This window comes from Anarhichas minor, unplaced genomic scaffold (genome assembly GCF_050575085.1).
Source record: "Anarhichas minor isolate MPS153535 unplaced genomic scaffold, ASM5057508v1 ptg000024l, whole genome shotgun sequence".
NCBI lineage: Eukaryota > Metazoa > Chordata > Actinopteri > Perciformes > Anarhichadidae > Anarhichas > Anarhichas minor.
Window position 1 is genome coordinate 506,383 of NW_027466470.1, and position 26,322 is coordinate 532,704.

A 26,322-nucleotide genomic window follows, 5' to 3' on the forward strand; every position below is an offset into this window, starting at 1 on the left:
AGTTCAAAGCTGAAATTGCCTCACTGAAAGGATGCTTTAAAAACGTCCCCAAAGAAAGTCCGCTGTACAAACTGGACCCAGTAATGGATGATGAAATCCTCAGAGTTGGTGGTCGGCTAAGTAAAGCAGCACTGCCAGCAGAATTCAAACATCCAGTCATTTTGTCCAAAGACCTGCATGTATCCACGCTGATTTTGCGCCATATCCATCATCAGCTGGGACATGCTGGAAGAAATCACATGCTGTCAAGGTCACGGCAAAAGTACTGGATCATTAATGCAAACTCTGCTGCCAGGAAAGTCATATCTGATTGTGTTGTTTGTAGACGCAACAGAGGAAAGCTTGGTGAACAGAAGATGGCAGACTTGCCGGAGGAGAGAGTGCTGCCTGATAAAGCTCCTTTTACAAATGTTGGAGTTGACTATTTTGGACCCATCAATGTTAAAAGAGGTAGAAGTCTTCTGAAGAGATATGGAGTGCTTTTCACCTGTCTTACCAGTCGTGCTGTGCACTTGGAAGTGGCATATACACTGGACACAGACTCCTGTATAAATGCAGTACGAAGGTTCATCTGTAGACGAGGTGCAGTCTCCACTATCAGGTCTGATAATGGCACAAACTTTGTTGGAGCCAACCGAGAGCTGAAGGAAAGTCTGGCTGTTTTGAATCATGGCAAAATTCAAAGGGCTTTGGTCCAGGATGGCATAAAATGGAACTTTAACACACCAGCAGCTTCCCATCAAGGCGGCATCTGGGAGCGCCTGATTCGTTCCGTGAAAGGTGTTCTCACCTCAGTGCTTCAACAGCAAATTCTGGACGATGAAGGACTCCAGACTATTTTCTGTGAGGTTGAAGCAATTCTAAATGACAGACCCATCACAAAAGTCTCAGATGACCCAGATGACCTCGAAGCTCTCACACCAAACCACATTCTAATGTTAAAGGGCAAACCAATCATGCCACCAGGACTATTCGATCAAAGTGATCTATACAGCAGGAAAAGGTGGAAGCAAATACAGTACATGGCTGAACTCTTTTGGAAGAGATGGATCTCTGAGTACCTACCTATGTTGCAAGAGAGACAAAAATGGACAAGGCCAAGAAGAAGCCTCACTGCTGGAGACATTGTCCTTGTTGCGGACACCACAGCTCCAAGGGGATCTTGGATAATGGGGAAAGTTTTGGATGCAAGACCAGATACAAAGGGGCTGGTGCGGTCTGTGCGACTTCAAACCAGGACCAGCATTCTGGAGAGGCCGGTGACGAAGCTCTGTCTGCTATTGGAAGCAGCAGACTAAACATCATGGACTGATGTTTTCTCCACCTCCATCTTTCTCTACCTCTATTTTCTCTCTCTCTAATCTTTCTCTTCTTGTTTGTTGTAGGTGTCAAGAAGAAGATTAACTTTAGGTCATGTTTATTGTAGGAATAGCTCGTTTGAGAATAATAATTGTGATATTATGCACAATTAGGGGCCGGAATGTTGGAGCTATTTATTTGATATTATATTTTGTTATTTCATTTATAAGTAGCATTGTTTAATTATTGTAGATGTTTTGTATATTAAGATTATTTTTCTCTTTAATAGCAATTTGTTTAGTTATATTGTTTTTTGGGTAATTACTGTGGGCACCTGTTGCTATATATATGAGTAGAAGGATAGGACCAGCATGCACCGGGGTGGGCGTATAGTTTTTACCAGCATATCACATCACAGGAGAGACAGCACGACAGGAGTTTTGTTAGTTCGTTTGTTTGTTCGTTTATTTGCTTTATTCAGTAAACACAAAAATCGGAATCCTGCATGGACAATCCACTCTCTTCTGGCTGCGTAAAAATACCGACCACGGTGCATCAGTGGCGTTTGAGTATTGTTTGTTTAAGTTGGATGAATTCGACAAATGGCCACTACAGGGATTATTTGTCGATCTTTTTCAACTCAATCACTTGTTGGAAAACCTCTTTACGGGCTGTTCCCTCTCCTGTCCACCTGTTGTGATAGTTTTAATGTCGGTACACAGACAACATGCTATCTCATAATTTCAACTTTCTATCTCATAATTTCGACCATGGGGATACTTTTATTTTCAAGTCTAACTTAAATTTATTTTTCCAAAATTAAAAAAAAAAAAAAAAACTTTTTTTTTTTTTTTTTTTGCTGGTGGATTCGCGGGCCACATAAAATGACGTGGCGGGCCGGATTCGGCCCGCGGGCCTTGAGTTTGACACGTGTGCTCTAAGACGTCAGTCGCTCTGAGCGTCTAATAAAGGCGTGGATGTGTTTTACGCTCGAGTCGGTCGAGTTAGTTTTCAGACGCAGAGGACAAAGTGTCAGTCGGCTGTGATCTGCACCGTCACCACTAGATGTCACTAAATCCCACTGGACCCTTTGAACTGTTCTAAAACAACGAACTCCTGAAGAGTTCACTGCTCTGGAAAACGGATTTCGCAGCACAGACAGTTTGAAGACAACCTGTCCTACCAAACGAGTGGTGCGTTCAGGTGTTACAGAAACAGTTGAAACTCTGTGTTTGAAGAAGCTGAGCGGTGAGCTGGAGCGTAGAGAGGGAGGTGAAGGGGAGACACCGATGACTCACACTTTACTCACTTTACCTCTGACACATTCACATGTTCCACATTTTAACTTGACCTTACTTATTTTTAGATGTTTGTTTTCTTTGTTCTGTTTCGTTTCTGCCTCGAAGGGAAATTCCTCTCAGCCTTCCTCCCACTGACACAGACGATCTTATTCTTCAGTCTTTTAACATTTTCAATTCTCTGCATGTTGTCGTTTTGCAATTTTCATACCGAAGAATCAGGCCTTTGTTTAAGACGTGCTTTTATTTTCTATATTTAAATATTAGTGCTGGGCAACGATTCAAATATTTAATCGCGATTAATCGCATGGATTTTTTGCGATTAATCTCATTGTTATGGCAAAGTTCAATAATGAATTCAAAAGTAGTGTATTGCGCACTTTTATTTTAAAAGTACTGCTATATGAACAAAAGGGCAATAACATTTGGTTCACGAGATGCAGGTAGCATGTTTTATACTTAATGTGAATATAATTCATACTTTGTTGGCATCTTATTCTGAAAACCAGATGTTCGTCTGAAGAAACCGGATGTTGTCTCACGTTAATCTTTCCGCTAACTTTCAAAGTCCTTCGCTCGCTCCCGATCTGTGCCGTTTAAATGCGTTTACCGTGAATTACAGCATATAGGTGCACTAACATGTAAGAGTCTGCTGACTTTACCGTCACCTTTTCTCTACGGCAACCCTGAGGGACATATCATCTCCAATACAAAACGATAAACATGAGACAGTCTGTTACAATAATAATAAATAACGTTAACGCGCGATAAAATAATTGTCGGCGTTAATTAATTAATGCGTTAACGCGATAACGCTTTAACTTGCCCAGCACTAATATATATATTTATAGTTGCTCCTGTTTGACCTTTTTTTTCTTTCACAATAAAAGCCTCCCAGTGGTTCAAGAGCTTGTTTACAGGAAGTCTTTTGTTTTTTTTAACAGCAGCTCAACATCAATTAAAAAACCTTTTGAAAAGGTTAAATCCACACGATTGTACACAGCTCGTACTCTGTTTTTTGTAGTGTATTATGTACTGCTCCGTCACCATCAACTGCACTTATTTTGTGTTTCCCTTCATTTACTTTGTGTACTTTATGTTATTAATTGTTGGTTCACTTCATTTCGTCACTTTTCCACTTCGTCATAAAGACGACCAGAAAGCTGCGTCTGACTTTATGACATTTAAGGACTCGACTTAAAGAATCTCAGAGTTTGAGACTCTGAGAAAGTTTTCATAAATATCTCAAAAAACAGAAAAAGGTTTGTTTAACTATTCGAGGCCTGAAATCTGCTGCTTTGTTTTAAACATGATCAGTTTCAGTTATTCTGTCTGATCTCGATTTTTTGAGTTTTTAGAGATTTTAAAGATTCATAAAACATGTAATTTATAAAACGTGTCATAAAACGATAGAACTGAGGATGAAGCTTTAACTCATGAAGCTCAACTTTCACCTGTTCCTCAGAGACAAACACGATGACGACAGTCTGCTGATCTGACGTCTGTTTGCTCGGCTGGACGTTGACTGAACGAAGAGACTCGATGTAAACAAACACTGATGTCTGAAGGGCTTTTATTTTGAAAGTGGCTGGAGGTACTTCCTCTCGTGAAAAATATAAAAAAATAAACTGTTTAAAAAAATTAAATAAAACAATGAAAGAATGAAAGAATAAACAATAACAGAGCCAAAGTATTGATTTAAAATCAACTGAAACGATAATAATAGAAGTATTGATCACTGTGATCATTATCAGATAAAAATAGAATAAATACAAACAAACACAGTTTGACCAATTGTGAATTATGGTCCTTGTAGTTCTATTATTTATGAATTAAATAGTTAATTGTAGAAGATGTAAGTTGCAGTCTTGGTGTTTCTGAACGTGACATAAAATAAACGTTAACGTAAAGTCCTCAGCTGCTCCAGTCTGTGTCTGAGCTCCTCGCTCCTCTTCCTCAGCTCCTCCTTCCTCGTCAGCAGCCTCCTCTCGTCCTCTCGGACCTCGTGGACGAACTGCGTCGCCTCCTTCAGGATCCACACTTTGGCGGCTCGGTGGTCGTCGGCGACCGTCGGGATCTGATCCCTGAGAGCGGAGAAGCTCCTCTTCAGCTCGTTCCTGCGCTGCCTCTCCAGCACGTTGTGAGTCCGACGCTTGTCCCGGTCGTCCTCTCCGTCGGGCCGAGGGTTAGAGCACCGCCGGCCTCCACCGACGACACCGCCGCCGCTCTGCCTCAGCGCCGGGCTGCTGCTCTCCGGCTTTGAACGTTTCCCGGCGGGCTGCTGGGCGGCGTAGTCGTGCTGATGGATGTTTACGTGAGAACGCTTCAGGACCAACGAGGAGGAGGAGGAGGAAGAGGAGGAGGAGGAGGAGGGGGAGGTCGCTGTGCTGCCGGCATCGGAGCGCCGGGACGCCTTCCGCCTGTCCACTGTCACCACGTCGATCTCTTCTTCTTCTTCTTCTAAAATAAAGAAAACATGGTGGAGTCACTAAAACTGTTAGTTATACTTCTACTGCTGCTCTGGTGAGAATACTAGTAGTACTAATAGTACTATCAGTACTATTAGTACTACTAGTAGGCTTGGAAGAAATGAAAGATGTGTTTTAGGTATTTAATGGATAAATTAATGGATTGTAACATATTAAAGTCATCCTGTAGATGTTTTCTCCTCCAGGGACACTTTGTGTTGTAATAAACCACAATGATCCTTTTCAAAATAAAAGCCTGCCCCCCACCTGATTCACTGTCACTGCTGCTGAGCGCCGGTGAGTCCGGACACAGTTCTGTCTCCTTCTTCACCGCGGTGAACGGAAGCACCACAGAGGGGTCGATGCAGTCCGTGTGGTGGAAGTCCTGCAGGTACAGGTTCACCTGAGAGCCGCCCGGCTGCTGACCACCACCAGGTGAGGAGGTGGAAGTGGAGGAGGAGGAGTCCCGACGGGCCCGGAGCGAGGCCAGCCTCTCGGACACCACCTTCTCCAGCTCGGTGGCGGCGGCGAAGCTGCTGCTCCACATGCAGTCCTGGATCACAAAGGACTGGAGGAGGAGGAGGGCCGCGGAGGGGTCGCGGTGGTCGTGGTCCTCCAGGTGTTGGGATGCCTCCTCCAGGTGTTGGCCGTCGGACGGGGAGGCTCTCCGGCTCGGGGACACGGGGGGCGTCGGCAGCAGCTCAAACTTCTTCCACATGTCTTCTCCGGGTCCCGGGAGGTAGAAGTCCTCCACCTCCTCCTCGCCATCCAGGAAGAAGTAAGGCTGCACCGTGTCGTAGTCGTAGTCGTAGTTCCTGCTGGACGCGGTCAACACCGGCGGCATCACGGCGGTCTGTGAGGAGACACGACACCAGGTCAGGGTTTAGAGTTAGACCAACAAAACCTCCTTCAACAAGGGATCAGATACACGATGAATATAAAGAATAAAACATGTAAGAATGAGGCTTCTATGGTTTAAATCTCATCTATAGGCTGTGAAAGAATACGAGTAAAAGTCCAAATATCACAAAGAATAATTCAAAATATTACAAAAAATACGTCCAAATATCACAAAAAATACGTCAAAATATCACAAAAAATACGTCAAAATATCACAAAAAATACATCAAAATATCACGAAAATACGTCAACATATTACAAAAGTATGTCCAAATATGATATATTATAATATATTACGTGTTGCTGCTCAGCAGATTAACCAACAGCCGCCAGTCTCCGGTTTTAAAACATGCAACTCTACCGTGAAACACTGAAATCACCGTTTTGATGACCAGCTATTAAAATACAGTTCGTGAGTTAAACTAACTGCAGTGTTCACTTCTGTGTGTTTTCAGGCTGGTTTAGTGTTAAACTCACCGTTATGACTCCAGGTGAAGAGTTAAAGGTGTTCCGTGTTGTCGCCTCAGCGTCATCACCGCTAACTGCTCTCGAGACATTTAATACTCCGGCTCGTGCCTTTTTTTTCCCTTTTTTCTCCATCCGCACACATGACAATTTTCGCGCCAAATGTGAGCTACATAGTGAACTAAAACGACTCGTGAGCGTGTAAACGACAGCGTGAAAAACAATAAAGTACTTGTTCTGTTAGCAAGAGTCAATTATATGAACATTTTGTGGGTAAAAGTATCAAAGATACGTGTTAAATGTGGGAACTGTTTTACGCGGATGTGCAAGTGAAGCGGTGATGTAAGACGGTGGTTCGGTTCTAACAGTAAATGATGCGGAGGCACGAAGTTCCGGGAACTCTCAGTCAGTGATGAGGTCATGAAAAAAATAATATAATAATATAATAAAAAACGTAAAAGAATAAATTAATTAAATAATAAAATGAAATAATAAAAAATGGAAAAATAACAAGAAAAGATAAATAATACAACAAAATCAATTAAATACATAAAACATTGAAAAATAAAATGACAGAATAAAAACACAATAAGATAAAAAAAAGGAAAAAAATAATTTTACTAAAATTACTAAAAATTAAAATAAGAGATATATATTAAAAGAGAAAATAAAATAAAATACAAAAAACATTAAAAAGAAAATAAAATAAAATGATGAAATAAAAAATATTAAAGGAAAAAAGCTAAAAACAGAAGAAAACCCATTAAGAAATAAAATACTTCATTATAATTAAAAACACAATTAGGAAGAATCAGAATCAGAATCGTTTATTGCCATGGTATGTTGAACATACAAGGAATTTGACATGATGGGAGGTGCATAACATTTAACAACAATCAACAATAATCAGCAGTGCAAGTAGAAACATATACAATTTATAGAAAATATAAAATAAAGTAAAATATAGAATAAAGTGGAATATAAAATAAAGTCAAGTATAAAATAAAATAAAGTGCACAAATGAACAGATACCAGGACTATAAACAAGTGAGGTGTAAGTGTAGTGTAAAAGTGTCGAGTGTAATAGAAGGGATGTACAGCGGAGTGACCGGTAGGAATTTGTCCTGGGGATGACAGAGTCAGTGGGGGTCCCGGGCTCTGTTAATGAGCCCGACTGCGGACGGGAAGAAACTGTTCATGTGTCGTGAGGTCTTGGTCGTGATGGACCTCAGCCTCCTACCAGATGGAACTGGCACAAACTGTTTTTGTCCAGGGTGAGAGGGGTCGGCTACGATCCTTCTTGCTCGCTTCAGGGTCCTTGAAATGAACAAGTCCTGGAGGGACGGCAGATTGCAGCCAATCACCCTCTCGGCAGAGCGAATGATGTGTTGCAGTCTGCCCTTGTCCTTGGCAGTGGCTGCAGCGTACCAGACCATGATGGAGGAGCAGAGGATGGACTCAATGATGGCAGTGTAGAAATGCACCATCATTGTCTTTGGCAGGTTGAATTTCTTCAACTGCCTCAGGAAGTACATCCTCTGCTGAGCCTTCTTGGTGATGGAGCTGATGTTCAGCTCCCACTTGAGGACCTGGGATATGATGGAGCCATATGATGAAGGAAAAGAGACAAAAATTATCATCATCCATAATAATGAATCATTTAATCAATCAGTTAAACATATAATCCATTAGACCAATGACATCTTCTGGCCTTCTGTACCTCTGGTTTGTACTTCATCTATAGTCAAAGTCATCCTATTTCAGTCACCTGTGTTTCTGTTATTGTGTCCACCCCCTGTACAGCACAATTATAAAGCCAGTCATTCCATTATATCTGTTCAGTACACTGTATTTTCACTTCACCTGTTCATCTCCATCACTGTATTTGCAAATACATGTAAAAAAAACAATAAAATGTAGATTAGTTTGATGTTTTCAAAGCTTTGATTCTCAGCCCTTTATACCTCCTGCTGTCTCTGTCTTTACACTACTGTCCTCTGGTGGCTGCAGAGACTGCTTCAGTCCACAGTTCTTATTCTACTGGTTCTTTATTTGTATGTTTTCTCTCTTCTTATTTGTTGGTCCTTGTGTGCAGTGTTGGAGGAATAATTCTGAGTCTTTACAACAGTAAACATACTAAAAGAATACATAGTTAAATACAAGTAAAAGTCCTGCATTCAAAATGCTCCTTTGATCAAACATATATATAAATCAGTCAAATCTGGAACCATCACATGTTTTTACTCGAAAAAAAGCAACAGTATTTCTACCAACAGTAGTAAAAAGTGAATCAGTGTGTTGTTGCAGCCAATAGAAAGCCACACACTACATACTAACTGTATACAGTATATACTACATTATTAATCATCATAGTACACAGTTTTAGCAGTTAGTATACAAAACAAATCAATAATCAATAGTAGTAGACCTAGTTGTAGTTGTAGGAATAGTAGTATTGGTAGGGGGAGAAGTAGTAGTAATGGAAATAGTAGTTGTTCTAACAGTAGTAGCAGTTGTTGTAGTAGTGATAATAATCGTTATAGTAGTTGTAGTAGTAGTAGTAGTAGTACTAGTGGAAACAGCAGTAATACTAACTTAAGTAGTAAAGGTTGTTGTAGTAGTAGTCGCACAAGGAGTGGTGACAGCAGGAACAAAGGTAGTAACAGTTGTACGAGTAGTAGTACTACTAGTAGTATTAGTAGTAGTAGTTGTAATAACAGAAGGAGTGGTAACAGCAGGAATACTGACAAAAGTACTAACAGTCGTAGTAGTAGTAGTCGTAGTAGTAGTAGTTGTAGTAGTAGTAGTAGTAGTAGTAATAGTAGTAGCACCAGAAGGAGGGGTAACAGTAGTAATACTAACAAAAGTAGTAGCAGTCGTGGTAGTAGTAATAGTAGTAGTCGTAGTAGTAGTAGTCGTAGTAGTAGTAGTAGTAGTAGTAGTAGTCGTAGTCGTAGTAGTAGTAATAGTAGCAGGAGTGGTAACAACTGCAATAATAACAAATGCACTAATAGTCACAGTAGTAGTCAGAATCAGAATCAGATTCAGAATGTTGTTTTCCTTGCTCTCCACCTACATACACAGAATTTAGAAATAAACAGGAAAAAGAATCAAATATATAAAAAATAAAAAACAGGGCTAACAAAAAACAGAAAAAGTAGAACAGATGTAAACAAGATACAAATTAAATTAGAGATACTGTGTGTGGAACAGGTTTCAAGTCATCGTGTAAATCACAGCAATATAACAGGGAAGTAATCACAGTTCAGTAGTTTTGTGTATTTTTAGTTTGGTATTTTCCTCACAGCTGTTGAACAGCAGACAGCAGACTGCACCACCAACCTGAACGTGTTTGAGGTAATGTGAATGTGGTTTTGTATTTCTGCGTCATCGTGACCCAGAATGTTTTTCTGCTGTCAGATTAAGATCAAGACGAAGAAACGTTTCACTGAATCAGTTCAGAGAGAAGTCTGGGAAACAATAATAACGAGCATCACCAGCATCATCTGGAGACCCTGCTCTTCCTCTGACTGACCACAGGGTGGCGCTCCTTCTCTGTCATCTTTAATGTCTGCAGCATCAGCGGCCTTCTCTCGTCTTCTCCATGACAGTCTCACCATCCGCCTGCCAGCCTCTGTAGCAGGAACACCATCTCTCTGCACCTGCTCCCCCTCAGTAGTCTATCTATAGAGCAGGGTGTCAAACTCATCTTCACCCTGGGACACATCAGCATCATGGTTTCCCTCAAAGGGCCGTTGTAACTGTAAGACTGTGTAAATGTAACTACTCCCTAACATGTTGTTAAATAACTGTCTCTATATTTGATTATCGTTTATTCAAGTGTAAAATATTGCAGTTAAATAAATGTAATGTCAAATGTAGGTGTAGTGGCCATTTGTCGACTTCATCCAACTTAAACAAACAATACTCAAACGCCACTGATGCACCGTGGTCGGTATTTTTACGCAGCCAGAAGAGAGTGGATTGTCCATGCAGGATTCCGATTTTTGTGTTTATTGAATAAAGCAAATAAACGAACAAACAAACGAACTAACAAAACTCCTGTCGTGCTGTCTCTCCTGTGATGTGATATGCTGGTAAAAACTATACGCCCACCCCGGTGCATGCTGGTCCTATCCTTCTACTCATATATATAGCAACAGGTGCCCACAGTAATTACCCAAAAAACAATATAACTAAACAAATTGCTATTAAAGAGAAAAATAATCTTAATATATAAAACATCTACAATAATTAAACAATACTACTTATAAATGAAATAACAAAATACAATATCAAATAAATAGCTCCAACAGTAGGGTAACCTGCCAAAGAGCTGCTTCTATGACTGTTGTGTTTAAGTATCTCATCATTTTGACTATGGGGATATTTTTATTATCAAGTAAAAATCTTTTTTTTTTTTGCTGGTGGATTCGCGGCCACATGATATGACGTGGGGGGCCGGATTCGGCCCGCGGGCCTTGAGTTTGACACCCCTGTACTAGAGACTCTGATCCTTTCTCAGGCACACAGGCTCTATGTTGACCTATTCAGAACACACTGTATTCACTTCTCAATATGTGGAAGTCATATATGTGAGTTTCAAACATTTAGACATATTTAAACAAAGAGATATAGTTGATGGAGCTAATATAATGAATCAAACTCCAACAAGACAAATCTCACAAGAGCCTTCTAAATGAAAGCTAATAATAAGGAGCGTTAGAGGTTTTACACATGTCCTTCACACAGTTCTTACCTTTTAAACATAAATATAGATAATAAAGTATAAATTCATCTTCATCATCAGCTTCACTGTCCATCAACATGTTCATGAGTCCCTCTCCTGAGCCTCCACCTCAGCACAGCTCGTTAGTTTTCTCACCACATAGAGACCAGGAAGCAGACTGATGTTTGTGCAGCAGGGGCTGATGGGAGGTGTGAGGACCTGTTAGAAACCACAGCAGGGGCTGATGGGAGGTGTGAGGACCTGTTAGAAACCACGTGGCCCTCGTCTGATCTCACAGATCCTCCTTGTTGGTCCTCAGCTGCATCAGAGCTCCACTTCTCCTCAGGCTCACCAGAGGAAACACCGCTGCACACGATGCTTTTCCTCCCAGCTGCTGCTCTGTGCTGTCTGTGTTCAGGTGAGTGTTTCCAGCCAATCAGGAGCCACCGAGCTCCACCTCTGACCAACACCGTCACACTCACCTTCATCCACCTGTCTGTTCCTCTGCAGCGCTGGGTTCTATGGCAGCAGAGCTGATTCAGGAGGATTTAACGTTGACCAGGAGAGTTGGTGGGAAAGTCTCCTTCAGCTGTGGAGGCACTGACCAGTGTTACAATGATTATATATACTGGTACCAGAAGAGAGACAACGAAGCATTCACTAGGATTCTTGATATTAGAAGGAGTAATGGTGTCATAGATAAAGAGAGTTACAATCATCCTCAGAAAGATGATTTCTCAGCTGTGAAGAAACAGAACGGCTTTGAGTTGGAGATCCAGAACGTTAGACTCTCTCATTCAGCCTCCTACTACTGCTCCTGTGATAATATCCACAGTGAGAAAAGATTCCTGCAGCCTGAACAAAAACCAACAGATGAACAGATGTCAACCAGCGCTTGTGACAGGAAGAGAGCAGTAAACCACAGCTCAGGTTCATGTTTCTCCTCCATCAGCCACAAACACTCTGAACTGAGGGATTTAAGATGCATTTATTTCATATTTATTCATTCATCAGATATTCCTGCAGTTCATTGTTGTTTCACACAGAGAGGACAAACGAGTGTCTCAGAGACACAAGGATGAAGTAACTTAAAGAAATAATACAAATAAATGGGATGAAAAACATAAAGAATTCACTTTTAAAAAGCAGAGAATAATGATAAATATACATTAAAACACATAAACCAGCTTCATCACTTTGATGCAGATTAAAATCCTGCTGAAGGAATAAAGTCCGTCCCTCCTCTTAATGCTGATCTGCTCTGAATGCAAACACTTCCTGTGTCTCCTTCACAATAAAAGCTTCCCAGACACATTTCTTACATCACATGTTGAAACAGATTTCATCAGATCAGTTTCTCTCCAGTAAATGATCAAAGTGAATCCTTGTGTTTCTGAGACCTGGTCAGAGTATTAGTGTGTAATGAAGGTGTTCTGTGAGCAGTGGGACCTTCGGCTCAGTCTTTCCATCCAAACACAACTCTGATCAGATCAAGAGAACTGTTGGCCTCACTTCTCTCTACAGGATGTTCATGGTCCCCAGAGGATGAACCCTAATATTTACACCAGCTCTAAGAGTCTGTTTAACTCTTAAAACAGAGAAATGTCTCATCATCATATGTGACAGAATGTTGATGAACAAGATATTTAAGAGTTTTAAAACAAAGAATTAAAAGTCAAACTCTGTTTACAAACATCCAACACTGGAATCACTTTAATCAATAGTTACATTTAAATGAGCATCAAACCTTTAACAATGATGTTAACTTCACCTTTACTATGTTTGAGCTTCTGCTGAACATTCATAGTTCAGTGCTAAGCTAACTGGTGACAGTATTTGTCCTGAACAGAAGTGTGTGTGTGTGTGTGTGTGTGTGTGCGTGCGTGCGTGTGCGTGTGTGTGTGTGTGTGTGTGTGTGCGTGTGTGTGTGTGTGTGTGTGTGTGTGTGTGTGTGGACAGTAACTCTGCTCTCATGCTGCACTGATTTAAAGAGTACGAGGATCACAACTCTTCCTACTGGAGATCAGAACAAGACGACAGAGCAACACACTGGCTCTGCCACCGAGCTGTCATTTGATGCTCAGACGTCATGAATCAAAGTAAAGGACAGTTTAAAAAGTCACCTGATGATAAAAACGTAAAGTCAGCAGGATCCATCCTCTGGGGAGCATGAACGTGTGAAGCAAGGATCCACGGAGACGCTCTGCTCGTGAGTCTAGAAAGGGAATAAGAGAAGAGACAGTGGTGTTAACCTGAAGGAATGAGAAACACATCATGGAGCTGAATATGACTCTGCTTCATCATCTGGACTCGTTCAGCTCAGCAGGTTTTTGTATCACTCTGGTTCACTGTGGGAGGATATTACTACTTGATCTTTGGCTCAGGAACTAAACTGTACGTAAAAGGTAAGAAGACACATTTACTTCCTTCAGTTGTTTTACTGAACAAGTTCAAATGTGTTTGAATGAGTTGCTGCTGCTTCAGGCTTCACTTGTTCGTGTTTTCATCTTTATAGAGAATTCTTGTTGTTACATAAAACAGGTTCAATCTCACTGAACAACTCAAGTTATTCTTTATTCCTGCAGATTAAACACATTCATGAAGAAAACGTGTGATATTGAAATGTATTAAAATAAACATGATCTGATCCTCTCAGTTATTAAACACTAACCCAGAAACAATATTAAATCAAAGTGAATGTAGCTCAATGCCTTTAATATAGTTTTAAAACTTAAACTCTATTATAGTCGTCATTATACATTAATATATATGAAAGTTAATTTGTAGACGCTTGACATCATTTTAGATATATTTCAGTAAACACAGTTTGGGTAAATTAAATAAATGATTATGTTATATTATACTATATTATAGTGTATTATATAATATATTATATTGTGTTATATATTATATTATATTATACTATGTCATGTTATATTATATTATATCATGTTATATGTTATATTATATTATATTATATTATATTATATTATATTATATTATATTATATCATATTATATTATATCATATTATATCATATTATATCATATTATATTATATTATATCATATTATATTATATCATATCATATATCATTAGCAGTAATGTCAGTGAGTGCAGGTGAGTGCAGCCTCCTGTGTTAGTGGACTCTGTGCTGTACTGAGGAGCTCTTCAGTGATCAGAGTCCATGTAGTTTCCAGGATCACACTGAACACAGAGCAGCGCTGGAAGCTGCTGTTGACTGTGTGAATGTGTGTCTGTGCTGCTTGTTGCTGCTGTCAAGCTTCAGATGAGCAGGTAGTGAAGCCCGTGGTGAGCGTGTACCCAGCAGCATCCAGAGCCCACCTGGAGGGGAGGAGCTCCCTGCTGTGTCTGGCCTCAGCCATGTTTCCTCCTCTGGTCCAGTTCTCCTGGAAAAGACGAAAGGACAACGGTCCTCTGGAGGAGGTGCCCTCTGCTGAGGGAGAGCAGCTGGAGCTCAGAGAGTCCGGACGCACCGCCGCCATCTTGCTGATCCATCAGCGGGAGAACAGCAGGTATAAATACCGCTGCTCCGTCCATCACGAGGGGGGCACAGTGGAGGCCCCAACAGAACCAGGTAATGAAGGCTCAGTGATGTGTTCAGCAGGGATTCAGCTTCATGTGGAGACGCTGCTGTCAGAGAGAGAGAGGAGCAGAGCACTGATGTTTCTCACTCAACACATGTCACTCCTTTTCTGTTTCAGAGGTTTGTACTCCTCCATCACCTCCTCCATCACCTCCTCCATCACCTCCTCCATCACCTCCTCCATCACCTCCTCCATCACCTCCTCTCCCGTCTCAGTACCAAGTGAAGCTGCTGTGCCTGCTGTACACAGTGCTGATAGTGAAGAGTCTGGTGTACTGCTGTGGACTCTCTCTGCTGATGGTCCTCAGAAACAAGGGACCGTCCACCAACTGATCACATGCTGACTGACTGATTTCTGCCTTTTCTCTCCATCAAATCTCATCAATTCTTCTCTTTTATCACTTTGATCAGTATTCACAAATATCTGTTATGATGTGATGGTTATAAAATGTATATTTTCATGTTTAGATACAATAATCCTAAAGGTATGAATACACACAAACATTTCTGGTTCCTAAAAGTAATTCTGTGGTGATATTTTGTAGTATTTCCAAATGTATAAAAATGGAAAATGAATTTGAATCATTAGCTGTCTGCTAGATAATATATTCTTAAAAGTATTTTTCTGTTCTTGTGTTTCTTTAAAAACATTTTTCACAGTGCAGCAGGTTTAGTGTAACATTCTCAATAAACAGTTAAAGCACAGTGTTTTATAAACCTTCTTGTTTTCTTCTTCTTTATTCTTCATAGTAAATCATCAGAAACAGAATCTACTTGATTGTCCGTGTTTCTTGACTCCTACAAGTGATCTGACTGTTTGTAAGGAGCTCTGAATACATTTTCACACAGAGCCAAGAACTAATGTACAGGAAGATATGAATACAAGTACACAACTAAACAAGGACAACGAAGCTGAACCAAGAGAAGCAAATACATACACAGCTGTTATCTACAAGTCAGTAGGTGTGGCTGATCCACCAGGTTCAGTGCTGACCCCCTTTCATAAGTGTGTCAGTGTGGATGTAAAGCTCTACGCTGATGACACTGTTCTTTACACACGTTGACAAACAGGAAGTCATCTCTGTGATCAGCGTTCACAAATATCTGTTATGACGTATTGAAGGTCAGATTTTAAATATCTCTAATAATATAATAAGTGTTGATATTTTTGGAAAACAATGGAGCTCTATGGAACAAAGGAATAAGATATATTTTATTACTTCATTAAACATCTACGTATGAAGTTTGATCAGAAGATAACAGGTTAGGAGTTCCCTCGATAACTTTAACTATTTTTATTACAGATTGTTTATTTTATACATAATATTGTATTTCTATTGATTTTCTTCAAGTCATCAGCTTTAGTTTTTATTTATCCAAATGTTATACTGTTTCTTTTGCTTTAATCTCTATTTTATTGACTGTAAATCACATTCATATAAAATCACTTACATAAATAAAGTTCATGTTTCTTATTCTTGTTTTTATAGTAATATTTTTATGATTGTGTATTTGTGTTTCTCTTTGATTCATTGCCCAGCTTTAATAAATAAAACAGAACATCTAACTGGGGACTATTTCTAACTTTTATTTTCTAGATCATAAAAACTGTAAATCATTTATTGAACATCTTTAATGTGGATTTTATTAAAGAGAGAAGACAAATATGTTCATACCTAGAAATGATCACCTCAATGTAAATCTGCTTTCTTGAGACGTTTTTAAATTTGTCTGCAGATTAACTTCACAACATATTTAAGGAGAGCATTTCTTCTCCATTAAAGATATTTTGTATTAAAAGGCATAATTCATATCTTCACATTTAAAAATGTACGAAATGAAATGAGTGTAATAAAAACACAAACGCATGCTGTTTCTATAATATTCACTTTATTCACTTCAGAACATGAAGTTTATTTCAGTGTTCAGTCTCATTTCTGTTAGTTTGCTCTCTGTGTTTGTCGGGTTGACCTTTACTGTAACGAACACAACAACTCAGTAATATTGAGCATGTTGTCAACATGCATTAATAATATTATTAATATTATAATAATGAGATGACAGCACAGCCTCTGCTGTTTCATCTTGTCTCAGTTGTGTGTGTTGTAGAAACAGAAACAAACTCCAGCTCCTGATTCAGAGCCGCTCACTTCTTCTACTGTTTGATCAAAAAGACATTTGAGGAGCTGAACCTCAACATGAATCTGTTCCCCGACCTCGGACCTCCAGCCTCAGGACTACAGCTCCTGATTCAGAGCCGCTCACGTATTCAGGACAAACAGCTGAAGTGTTCTTTCGGCAATCAACTGCTTCTTAATAGACTAAACATCTGCTGAAGACGCCTGGTGTCCCAGAGAGTTCACACAAGGACACAGGCCTTAAACACTACAGAGGACATGAGCCTCTGTTAAATGTATAACATTCACTAATTATTAAACGCATACTAATTAGTAATTTAGATTTTTCCCAACAATAACTGATTTAAATTGACAGTTAATGTTGTATTTTGCACTTTTTGTCACGTTTTGAAATTATATTTGATCTTGTAAAAATGTTAGATAATATCAATATAAAATATTAGCATAATAATTCTGCCTCTTCTTTCTACAATTGTCTTAATTAATGGTACTAATATGAATCGTTGTTGTTCTAATTATTATTAATAATGTTATTATTATTTCCACTCATGAGTCAAACAGCTGTATTTATGCTGCTGCTGTTCTTAAACATAGCCGTGTTATTAACACTCTGTTAGCATCAACGTGAGCTCATAAAGTACAGATGAAGATATTTCCTTTTATTTCAGCATTTAAACTGTTTCTCTCTCAGATGAAAAGCTCAGATCAGAGCTGAGACGGTGAGTTCTGAGCGCTGACCTCAGAGTGAAGTTCCTGGAATGTCTCTTTAACCAGAGTGGATGGTTGTAACTGTCACTGTGTTGTTCATGTGAGAAAGGCTGCAGAGCAGGAACCCAAACAGCCCGTCTGCTGCAGGAGAGGAAGTGGTGATTGGCTGTGAACAGTTTGTTTATGACTCCTAATAACCACAGAGAAGAGATTCTCATCTGCTGCTGTAAACGCTCATGAACTCCTCTTCCTCTCTGCAGCTCTTCGTCTGCTCTCTTGTTGTCTGAGGCCTTTGCTCCTCTGAGCCCCACGATGACGACCCACCTGGAGGTCTCGTCCACGGACTTCAGCTTCATCAGAGGACAACTTCACAGTTACCGCTTGGTGTTGATGACAAGTCCTCTGCTGAACTCTGAGGCTGGAGGTCCGAGGTCGGGGAACAGATTCATGTTGAGGTTCAGCTCCTCAAATGTCTTTTTGATCAAACAGTAGAAGAAGTGAGCGGCTCTGAATCAGGAGCTGGAGTTTGTTTCTGTTTCTACAACACACACAACTGAGACAAGATGAAACAGCAGAGGCTGTGCTGTCATCTCATGATTATAATATTAATAATATTATTAATGCATGTTGACAACATGCTCAATATTACTGAGTTGTTGTGTTCGTTACAGTAAAGGTCAACCCGACAAACACAGAGAGCAAACTAACAGAAATGAGACTGAACACTGAAATAAACTTCATGTTCTGAAGTGAATAAAGTGAATATTATAGAAACAGCATGCGTTTGTGTTTTTATTACACTCATTTCATTTCTATATGTTTTTAAATGTGAAGATATGAATTATACCCTTTAATACAAAATATCTTTAACGGAGAAGAAATGCTCTCCTTAAATATGTTGTGAAGTTAATCTGCAGACAAATTTAAAAACGTCTCAAGAAAGCAGATTTACATTGAGGTGATCATTTCTAGGTATGAACATATTTGTCTTCTCTCTTTAATAAAATCCACATTAAAGATGTTCAATAAATGATTTACAGTTTTTATGATCTAGAAAATAAAAGTTAAAAATAGTCCCCAGTTAGATGTTCTGTTTTATTTATTAAAGCTGGGCAATGAATCAAAGAGAAACACAAATACACAATCATAAAAATATTACTATAAAAACAAGAATAAGAAACATGAACTTTATTTATGTAAGTGATTTTATATGAATGTGATTTATAGTCAATAAAATAGAGATTAGAGCAAAAGAAACAGTATAACATTTGGATAAATTAACTAAAGCTGATGACTTGAAGAAAATCAATAGAAATACAATATTATGTATAAAATAAACAATCTATAACAAAAATAGTTAAAGTTATCGAGGGAACTCCTAACCTGTTATCTTCTGATCAAACTTCATACGTAGATGTTTAATGAAGTAATAAAATATATCTTATTCCTTTGTTCCATAGAGCTCCATTGTTTTCCAAAAATATCAACACTTATTAACTATTAACGCTTCATTCACAGATATCTGTGTTTACATTGTACTTATGTAATTAAGACATTTGTAAACAACTTTATAAAGAGAGATATTTATACGACTGGTGACCTGCAATTGTCACTGGGGAGACCTCCTCCTTCTTCCTTCTAAAATCAATGACCAACTCTTTGGTCTTTCCAATATTTAGTTTTTATAACATCACATCATAACAGATATTTGTGAATACTGATCAAAGTGATAACAGAGAAGAATTGATGAGATTTGATGGAGAGAAAAGGCAGAAATCAGTCAGTCAGCATGTGATCAGTTGGTGGACGGTCCCTTGTTTCTGAGGACCATCAGCAGAGAGAGTCCACAGCAGTACACCAGACTCTTCACTATCAGCACTGTGTACAGCAGGCACAGCAGCTTCACTTGGTACTGAGACGGGAGAGGAGGTGATGGAGGAGGTGGTGGAGGGGATGATGCAGATGTTGATGGAGGAGTTGATGGAGGTGATGGAGGAGGTGATGGAGGAGGTGGTGGAGGAGTACAAACCTCTGAAACAGAAAAGGAGTGACATGTGTTGAGTGAGAAACATCAGTGCTCTGCTCCTCTCTCTCTCTCTGACAGCAGCGTCTCCACATGAAGCTGAATCCCTGCTGAACACATCACTGAGCCTTCATTACCTGGTTCTGTTGGGGCCTCCACTGTGCCCCCCTCGTGATGGACGGAGCAGCGGTATTTATACCTGCTGTTCTCCCGCTGATGGATCAGCAAGATGGCGGCGGTGCGTCCGGACTCTCTGAGCTCCAGCTGCTCTCCCTCAGCAGAGGGCACCTCCTCCAGAGGACCGTTGTCCTTTCGTCTTTTCCAGGAGAACTGGACCAGAGGAGGAAACATGGCTGAGGCCAGACACAGCAGGGAGCTCCTCCCCTCCAGGTGGGCTCTGGATGCTGCTGGGTACACGCTCACCACGGGCTTCACTACCTGCTCATCTGAAGCTTGACAGCAGCAACAAGCAGCACAGACACACATTCACACAGTCAACAGCAGCTTCCAGCGCTGCTCTGTGTTCAGTGTGATCCTGGAAACTACATGGACTCTGATCACTGAAGAGCTCCTCAGTACAGCACAGAGTCCACTAACACAGGAGGCTGCACTCACTGACATTACTGCTAATGATATATGATATGATATAATATAATATGATATAATATAATATAATATGATATAATATAATATAATATAATATAATATAATATGATATAATATAATATATAATATGATATATAACATGATATAATATAATATAATATATAACATGATATAATATAATATAATATAATATAATATATAATATGATATAATAAAATATATAATATAAAATATGATAAAATATATATACCACTAAATAGTGTTTAGTATTTTTTACATTTTTCATAACAAATTAGAATTATATGTTCAGATATGTCAAATTTGATGAACATCTTTAGTTATATAATAAAATAAAAGGATTTTCTTTCATCCCTGAGGGAAAATGTACATGTGAAATAAAATAAAATATAAATCTATAAATATATCAATAGTTGTATTTTCTCATTAAAATTCTAACGTTTGTAGCCGACTACAATGATATGTTTAGAAATGTTAAATCTGTTAAAAACTACTAAAACGTATTCATCATCAGAAGGAAACATACATACATATAATAAGATAATATGATAATATGATGATGTCATTTACATTCACACAAAAGGAAAGTTTATTTTTTAAAGTTAAACATATTATTATCAACTGAAGATTTGTCTTTATGTAAAATACAATTATCATTTCAATCATTATTACAATAAACATACTTTAATATTTACCTCCATATAATTTACTCTGATTAATAATTGCTCTTTTTTCATAACAATTTGAATTTCAAACAAAACCACAATATGTTTGGATATATTAAAAGGTAAATATATGAAATTAAATATACAATATGTAAAACTAAATTACATATTCTAATATTAATTAACATGAAATATAATAGAATCTTGCTCAAGCTTCCAAGATGGACAAGTGCTCGTCATATGTTTGTGAGTCGTAATGTTCCCGCCTTCCATGCTGTGTTGAGGAATTTTATTTACAAATTTAAATATCGATTAAATGAAAATGTAATTATAATAAAAGTCTTAACTGATCCAACACAGAGTGACTCAAGATATTCTTCTTGTTTCTGAAACATTGGAACAAATGTCTGTATGTTTTTAACAACGAGTGACTTCTTTTACTGCAATGATCACACTTGTGTCTTGGTGTCCTCGTATTGTATTGTGTTTTATATATTGTTGTTGTATTTGTGTTTTTTGATACTATATGGACTCATGAGTCTGAAATAAAAGTTGAATATTAACCAACATACACTTATATTATATAATATATTTTAAATTATGTTAAGTGTTAAACTATTTATTCTAAAAGTGCATCAAGGTACAAATATACAGTATATGTGTACCTTTATATATTATCCTGTTTCATTAATATAAATATGTATTGAATATTATATTCATTGTAAAATCATATTCAGTATCAGTTTGCCTTCATGTATAAATATATCTTTCATTAAAAGTCAGATGTACATCATTTAAAATACAAATGGCAAGAGGCCGATATTACCATTTAAAACGTATTCATTAATTATTGTATACATAAAACATATTTAAAGTTATACGCTTTAAAAAATACATTGACTGACATTTCTTTAATTCATTGTAATTTAATATACTTTATGATATTAGAAGGAGTTAATAACTGAGAGGATCAGATAATGTTTATTTTTGATACATTTCAATATTTCACTTTTTCTGCCAACACATATTTTACTCTAATTACTAAAGGAACAAATCAATACATCAATAATTAATTTGTTATAATAATTTAAACTTCATAAACACAATATAATATATTATATAATACACTATAATATAGTATAATATAACATAATCATTTATTTAATTTACCCAAACTGTGTTTACTGAAATATATCTAAAATGATGTCAAGCGTCTACAAATTAACTTTCATATATATTAATGTATAATGACGACTATAATAGAGTTTAAGTTTTAAAACTATATTAAAGGCATTGAGCTACATTCACTTTGATTTAATATTGTTTCTGGGTTAGTGTTTAATAACTGAGAGGATCAGATCATGTTTATTTTAATACATTTCAATATCACACGTTTTCTTCATGAATCTGTTTAATCTGCAGGAATAAAGAATAACTTGAGTTGTTCAGTGAGATTGAACCTGTTTTATGTAACAACAAGAATTCTCTATAAAGATGAAAACACGAACAAGTGAAGCCTGAAGCAGCAGCAACTCATTCAAACACATTTGAACTTGTTCAGTAAAACAACTGAAGGAAGTAAATGTGTCTTCTTACCTTTTACGTACAGTTTAGTTCCTGAGCCAAAGATCAAGTAGTCATATCCTCCCACAGTGAACCAGAGTGATACAAAAACCTGCTGAGCTGAACGAGTCCAGATGATGAAGCAGAGTCATATTCAGCTCCATGATGTGTTTCTCATTCCTTCAGGTTAACACCACTGTCTCTTCTCTTATTCCCTTTCTAGACTCACGAGCAGAGCGTCTCCGTGGATCCTTGCTTCACACGTTCATGCTCCCCAGAGGATGGATCCTGCTGACTTTACGTTTTTATCATCAGGTGACTTTTTAAACTGTCCTTTACTTTGATTCATGACGTCTGAGCATCAAATGACAGCTCGGTGGCAGAGCCAGTGTGTTGCTCTGTCGTCTTGTTCTGATCTCCAGTAGGAAGAGTTGTGATCCTCGTACTCTTTAAATCAGTGCAGCATGAGAGCAGAGTTACTGTACACACACACACACACACACACACACACACACACACACACACACACACACACACACACACACACGCACACGCACACACACACGCACACACACACACACACACACACACGCACACGCACGCACGCACACACACACACGCACACACACACACACACACACACACGCACACGCACGCACGCACACACACACACACACACACACACACACACACACACACACTTCTGTTCAGGACAAATACTGTCACCAGTTAGCTTAGCACTGAACTATGAATGTTCAGCAGAAGCTCAAACATAGTAAAGGTGAAGTTAACATCATTGTTAAAGGTTTGATGCTCATTTAAATGTAACTATTGATTGAAGTGATTCCAGTGTTGGATGTTTGTAAACAGAGTTTGACTTTTAATTCTTTGTTTTAAAACTCTTAAATATCTTGTTCATCAACATTCTGTCACATATGATGATGAGACATTTCTCTGTTTTAAGAGTTAAACAGACTCTTAGAGCTGGTGTAAATATTAGGGTTCATCCTCTGGGGACCATGAACATCCTGTAGAGAGAAGTGAGGCCAACAGTTCTCTTGATCTGATCAGAGTTGTGTTTGGATGGAAAGACTGAGCCGAAGGTCCCACTGCTCACAGAACACCTTCATTACACACTAATACTCTGACCAGGTCTCAGAAACACAAGGATTCACTTTGATCATTTACTGGAGAGAAACTGATCTGATGAAATCTGTTTCAACATGTGATGTAAGAAATGTGTCTGGGAAGCTTTTATTGTGAAGGAGACACAGGAAGTGTTTGCATTCAGAGCAGATCAGCATTAAGAGGAGGGACGGACTTTATTCCTTCAGCAGGATTTTAATCTGCATCAAAGTGATGAAGCTGGTTTATGTGTTTTAATGTATATTTATAATTATTCTCTGCTTTTTAAAAGTGAATTCTTTATGTTTTTCATCCCATTTATTTGTATTATTTCTTTAAGTTACTTCATCCTTGTGTCTCTGAGACACTCGTTTGTCCTCTCTGTGTGAAACAACAATGAACTGCAGGAATATCTGATGAATGAATAAATATGAAATAAATGCATCTTAAATCCCTCAGTTCAGAGTGTTTGTGGCTGATGGAGGAGAAACATGAACCTGAGCTGTGGTTTACTGCTCTCTTCCTGTCACAAGCGCTGGTTGACATCTGTTCATCTGTTGGTTTTTGTTCAGGCTGCAGGAATCTTTTCTCACTGTGGAGATCCACTCTGAAACAGGAGCAGTAGTAGGAGGCTGAATGAGAGAGTCTAACGTTCTGGATCTCCAACTCAAAGCCGTTCTGTTTCTTCACAGCTGAGAAATCATCTTTCTGAGGATGATTGAAACTATTATATATGACACCAGAACCCCTAGTAATACGCAGAATCCTAGTGAATGCTTCGTTGTCTCTCTTCTGGTACCAGTATATATAATCATTGTAACACTGGTCAGTGCGTCCACAGCTGAAGGAGACTTTCCCACCAACTCTCCTGGTCAACGTTAAATCCTCCTGAATCAGCTCTGCTGCCATAGAACCCAGCGCTGCAGAGGAACAGACAGGTGGATGAAGGTGAGTGTGACGGTGTTGGTCAGAGGTGGAGCTCGGTGGCTCCTGATTGGCTGGAAACACTCACCTGAACACAGACAGCACAGAGCAGCAGCTGGGAGGAAAAGCATCGTGTGCAGCGGTGTTTCCTCTGGTGAGCCTGAGGAGAAGTGGAGCTCTGATGCAGCTGAGGACCAACAAGGAGGATCTGTGAGATCAGACGAGGGCCACGTGGTTTCTAACAGGTCCTCACACCTCCCATCAGCCCCTGCTGTGGTTTCTAACAGGTCCTCACACCTCCCATCAGCCCCTGCTGCACAAACATCAGGCTGCTTCCTGGTCTCTACACACAGAGAAGAATCTCTCAAATGAAGAGATTTAGTGTTGAGTCTCATCTTTTGATGTCTGTTCATCAAGTGTATTCATTGTTTAATATTCTTGATGTCTGGATGATATTTTATGTTTTTAAAACCATCACTGGTGACCTGTCATCATGTGTTTGTACGATAACATATCATATAAACTGTTGTATGAGGATACGTTGCATGAGCACAGACTCGTTGGTGTCTTCAGTCCTCAGTGGCAGCAGTTCTCTCAGAGAACAACCTAACAGCGTTTATTAATGAAGCTCCAGAGTTTAGTGTCTCTGCTTCAGTGCTGTTTGTCCATTAAAGACCAGACATGTGGTGAGAAAACTAACGAGCTGTGCTGAGGTGGAGGCTCAGGAGAGGGACTCATGAACATGTTGATGGACAGTGAAGCTGATGATTTTTTTGATCCACCAGCAAAAAAAAAAAAGATTTTTACTTGATAATAAAAATATCCCCATAGTCCAATGATGAGATACTTAAACACAACAGTCATAGAAGCAGCTCTTTGGCAGGTTACCCTACATTTGACATTACATTTATTTAACTCCATGTACAATATTTTACACTTGAATAAACGATAATCAAATATAGAGACAGTTATTTAACAATATGTTATAGAGTGGTTACATTTACACAGTCTTACAGTTACAACGGCCCTTTGAGGGAAACCATGATGCTGATGTGTCCCAGGGTGAAGATGAGTTTGACACCCTGCTCTATAGATAGACTACTGAGGGGGAGCAGGTGCAGAGAGATGGTGTTCCTGCTACAGAGGCTGGCAGGCGGATGGTGAGACTGTCATGGAGAAGACGAGAGAAGGCCGCTGATGCTGTAGACATTAAAGATGACAGAGAAGGAGTGCCACCCTGTGGTCAGTCAGAGGAAGAGCAGGGTCTCCAGATGATGCTGGTGATGCTCGTCATTATTGTTTCCCAGACTTCTCTCTGAACTACTTCAGTGAAACGTTTCTTCGTCTTGATTTTAATCTGACAGCAGAAAAACATTCTGGGTCACGATGACGCAGAAATACAAAACCACATTCACATTACCTCAAACACGTTCAGGTTGGTGGTGAATTTTGTAACACAGTCTGCTGTCTGCTGTTTAACAGCTGTGAGGAAAATACCAAACTAAAAATACACAAAACTACTGAACTGTGATTACTTCCCTGTTATATTGCTGTGATTTACACGATTACTAATTTCACTAGCTTAGGCCCCCACCTCAGCCGGAGTGAGCCTTCGCCGGTTGTTTGGAGAGTTTGAGGAATAGCTGGTGGAGATAGATAGATAGATAGATGTATACTTTATTCATCCCCAGTGGGAAATTTGTTTGTAGCAGCAGCAAGCAAAGTTACAGAGTAAACATAAAAATATGAAAGATGAAAGATGCTCAATATATACAATAAGATAACAG

The 26,322-nt window shown here is 38.9% G+C and overlaps 2 protein-coding genes and 1 pseudogene across 3 annotated transcripts; 1 reads left to right on the top strand and 2 right to left on the bottom strand.

Annotated features, from left to right (window-relative positions):
- Positions 1 to 4,153: 4,153 nt before the first annotated feature.
- LOC142956774 (transcriptional regulator Myc-1-like) lies at positions 4,154 to 8,686 on the bottom strand. The gene is made up of 3 exons (XM_076098515.1): positions 6,443 to 8,686; positions 5,333 to 5,918; positions 4,154 to 5,057 (listed from the first exon to the last, which is right to left on the bottom strand). The coding sequence occupies exons 1-3, from the start codon at positions 6,563 to 6,565 to the stop codon at positions 4,498 to 4,500; spliced, it is 1,269 nt and encodes a 422-aa protein (XP_075954630.1). The 5' UTR covers positions 6,566 to 8,686; the 3' UTR covers positions 4,154 to 4,497.
- Positions 8,687 to 11,785: 3,099 nt separating this feature from the next.
- Positions 11,786 to 15,113, top strand: LOC142956782 (immunoglobulin lambda-1 light chain-like; annotated as a pseudogene).
- Positions 15,114 to 19,330: 4,217 nt separating this feature from the next.
- Positions 19,331 to 24,845, bottom strand: LOC142956780 (immunoglobulin lambda-1 light chain-like). 2 transcript variants are annotated; one of them, XM_076098523.1, is made up of 5 exons: positions 24,624 to 24,845; positions 24,205 to 24,531; positions 22,520 to 22,567; positions 19,772 to 20,080; positions 19,331 to 19,642 (listed from the first exon to the last, which is right to left on the bottom strand). In XM_076098523.1, the coding sequence occupies exons 1-5, from the start codon at positions 24,664 to 24,666 to the stop codon at positions 19,407 to 19,409; spliced, it is 963 nt and encodes a 320-aa protein (XP_075954638.1). In that variant the 5' UTR covers positions 24,667 to 24,845; the 3' UTR covers positions 19,331 to 19,406. The 2 variants fall into 2 exon arrangements, 1 of the variants encoding a protein (XP_075954638.1); XR_012956053.1 differs by lacking the exons at positions 19,331 to 19,642; positions 24,205 to 24,531; positions 24,624 to 24,845 and having other exon boundaries at positions 19,948 to 20,086; positions 22,520 to 23,036.
- Positions 24,846 to 26,322: the final 1,477 nt, after the last annotated feature.

What these genes read in the sequence shown, in the direction of transcription:
- LOC142956774 (XM_076098515.1), bottom strand. Translation starts at nt 6,565, where the DNA reads ATGGAGAAAAAAGGGAAAAAAAAGGCACGAGCCGGAGTATTAAATGTC. An exon ending in CTTCACCTGGAGTCATAACG is followed by an intron (nt 5,919 to 6,442) that starts GTGAGTTTAACA and finishes GTCTCCTCACAG; the next exon opens with ACCGCCGTGATGCCGCCGGT. An exon ending in CAGCAGTGACAGTGAATCAG is followed by an intron (nt 5,058 to 5,332) that starts GTGGGGGGCAGG and finishes TCTTTATTTTAG; the next exon opens with AAGAAGAAGAAGAAGAGATC.
- LOC142956780 (XM_076098523.1), bottom strand. Translation starts at nt 24,666, where the DNA reads ATGCTTTTCCTCCCAGCTGCTGCTCTGTGCTGTCTGTGTTCAG. An exon ending in TCTGTGCTGTCTGTGTTCAG is followed by an intron (nt 24,532 to 24,623) that starts GTGAGTGTTTCC and finishes GTTCCTCTGCAG; the next exon opens with CGCTGGGTTCTATGGCAGCA. An exon ending in AACTAAACTGTACGTAAAAG is followed by an intron (nt 20,081 to 22,519) that starts GTAAGAAGACAC and finishes GTCAAGCTTCAG; the next exon opens with ATGAGCAGGTAGTGAAGCCC.